This window comes from Carex rostrata, chromosome 16, assembly GCF_964058835.1.
Source record: "Carex rostrata chromosome 16, lpCarRost1.2, whole genome shotgun sequence".
Classification (NCBI taxonomy): Eukaryota; Viridiplantae; Streptophyta; class Magnoliopsida; order Poales; family Cyperaceae; genus Carex; species Carex rostrata.
This window is the reverse complement of record NC_135933.1, coordinates 2034411-2037392: the sequence shown is the minus strand read 5'-3', so window position 1 is coordinate 2037392 and position 2982 is coordinate 2034411. Positions and strand designations below refer to the sequence as shown.

Below are 2982 nucleotides of genomic sequence, written 5' to 3'. Positions count from 1 at the left end.
TTTATCACATCGTTATCATTCTTACAACTGAAACTAAATAATTAACACAGGAGAACAAAAACATAGTAATACGTTGCTGAATCATATAACAATTGGGCCTACCTTAGTCAATTTATTCCCTCTAATTAATCATATTTTATATGTGATAAAAAATTAAGACCAGAATCCACCGGATGGTTCTAATTTGACCAATTAAATTACCCTCGGTTTCTTTCCTTGATGGTAACATATCTAAGCACGTTCGATCGTGAACCACACATCTAGATGTAAGCAACTTTGTGGTGTACAATCTGTTGCTCATGTAACCATTTTATTATATGTATGTGTGTAATTATTTCATCGTCTCTAAGAGCTTGCAAATAAACAACATTAACTAAAAAGATATTCTCCAATCTCCACTAAATGGAAAGGGAAACCCCGTATTGATCTTCTCTATTCATGTACAATCTCTCTTAAATGGAAAGCTCTTATATATTTCCTACTAATAATTTTATCTCTTCCACAAATTCCATTCTTTTCATGTGCATTAAAACATAAAAAGCTTCCCTTCTCTCGGTATTAAGGTCATCACCATGGTCAAGTTGAAGAGCTTCTTTCTCATCATCCTGTTCGTTCTCTCTCTAAAAATACTTTATCATTTCTCTTCTTTCATCGGCGTGGTTAACCCAGCACTTAACCGGTCTGTGCAACCAGTCGATCATCTCCACATCATCTCCTCCGATCATACTGATGCAATTCTGCTACCTGACTGGGAGGTTTTCGTTCTACTACCGCCTCATTCCTCCTCTGCTTATGCACGTTCAAAGATGATGTGTCAATTCCAGAATGGTGCCACCTCAGCAGCTTTCTTCGGTGGTGTCGTCCCCTCGTCAGGCCGTATTACATTTAATTGCCTCCTACCAAAATCGGTGCGTCGTACCCGACCTTTCTTATCTCCTCGCATCATCTCTACTAGTATTTCACGTAATTCATTATCAAAAGGCTCAGAGAAATTAGAATTTGATTCTGATTCTGCACCAGAGATGCTGAGATGGATCCAGCTAGTGTATGATGCAGTTACAACACCTCTGGATGTAATAATTTTTGCCAAGGGATTGAATAGACGCTCTGGTACAAACCTTCCAGCTAGTGATGTGGAGTGCGTCTATCTCTCTGTGGCCAACGGCCATGCAGCCACCTATGGAGCTATAAGCTCTGCTCAGGAAGTGTTTCGCTGCCCACATCCTTCTTCGATGGATTTGAATTTCTTCAATAGTTCCTCTCTTGTTAAAATTTCCCTTGCGGTTGGTGCAAATAAGACTCCGATACCGTCTATAGCCACTTACAGTCTGCCACGTGCACCGGTGCATGATACCAAAATGATCAACCAATCACTAATATGTGCTTGCACCATGGTTTTTAATGTGGCCAAGTTTCTAAGGGAATGGGTCTTATACCATGCTAGTATTGGTGTAGTAAAGTTCATTTTGTATGACAATGGAAGCGAGGATGAATTGGGGACCACTGTCAGCCAATTATTACACGAGGGATACGACGTGGCAACTTATTACTGGCCATGGCCAAAGACTCAGGAGGCGGGGTTCTCTCACTGTGCAGCCGTGAACGAGCAAAGTTGCCAATGGATGGCATTCATTGACGTGGATGAATTCGTCTTTGCACCAGCATGGGCTGATTCAGACCAACCGAATCCTACCATGCTTGCTTCGTTGGTACAACATGTCAGGAGTGAAGTGGGGCAAATCATCATCCGTTGCCATGATTTTGCACCTTCCGGTCTTAGGGCCCACCCGAAAAACGGCATTACACAGGGTTACATCTGCCGCAGAAAATCCGTGCAGAGGCATAAGTCGATACTTCGGCTCAGAGCCGTGGATCGTAGTCTGGTTAACTCAGTGCACCACTTCAAACTCAAGGATGGATTTAAAACAAAGAATTTGGCATCGGTACGTATAAACCATTACAAGTACCAAGTTTGGGAGGAATTTCGGATGAAATTTCGGAGACGGGTATCAGCCTACGTGGTTGACTGGAAAGATCAATTGAACCCTGGTTCACAGGATAGAACACCCGGATTAGGTTTTGAGCCGGTTGAACCGGACGGCTGGGCTCACAAGTTTTGTGAGGAAAATGACACGCTGCTCCGAGATGTGACCCGCCGATGGTTTATGACAAAGGAAACTGATGGAAGGTTCAAATTGAAATGGGAAAGGGTATAGTTTTGCTTTTTTTAATTCTTATTCTTTTATTCTTTGTTAGATATTTTTGTTGTACATAGGTAGGAAAACCAAAACGTGGCAAAGACGCAGATATATATATATATCCTTATTATTTGAGAGAAAAATTATGTTAAAGTCGTGGTTCTATATTATTTTTCTCATAATTAGTATAATATCAATATTCCATGGGACCGGCTAACTTGGTGTATTTACTGATTTAATCAATCTCTTGTAATACGGGCTAGACCCCTATTTTTTTTTTTTTTTACCCATGTTCAGTAATATCCACTGAAAGCAGAAGTTATGTATAAAATTACTATACTTTGTAAAAGAGTTAAATAAATACGGATTAATATTATTTGAAGTGTCTGCGCTCTATCAAAAAAAGACAAAAAAAAAAAATAATAATAAACTCAGTGTGTTTAGGTATGAACGACCGTCCCCTTCTAAATATATTGCAACCCCAATCTCATTAAATTTTTCGACTCCCTACAACTAGCTATGTCAATTTGGGGCAGCGATCAGCACCACATGGACATGGTAGACCGGACTGTTTCAGGAATTTGGAAATGCCAATGTGGGACAGAGACCTGCACCACAAGGAAACCGGACTAATTAACCAGCTTGCTTAAATTGACGGATAAGCTAGTATAACAAAATGCCATGCTTAAATCAACATCTTCCACAGAAGCATGCGTCACTATCATTACACAACCTAGAGGTTAAGTGTGTACATAGTACATGGATGATAAGAAGATATGTGGAG

The 2982-nt window shown here is 40.2% G+C and overlaps 1 protein-coding gene across 1 annotated transcript; it reads left to right on the top strand.

Annotated features, from left to right (window-relative positions):
• Window positions 1–343: 343 nt before the first annotated feature.
• Window positions 344–2415, top strand: LOC144567864 (glycosyltransferase family 92 protein At1g27200-like). Its single transcript, XM_078318072.1, has one exon. It carries the CDS (start codon window positions 573–575, stop codon window positions 2214–2216), a length of 1644 nt encoding a protein of 547 aa, XP_078174198.1. The 5' UTR covers window positions 344–572; the 3' UTR covers window positions 2217–2415.
• Window positions 2416–2982: the final 567 nt, after the last annotated feature.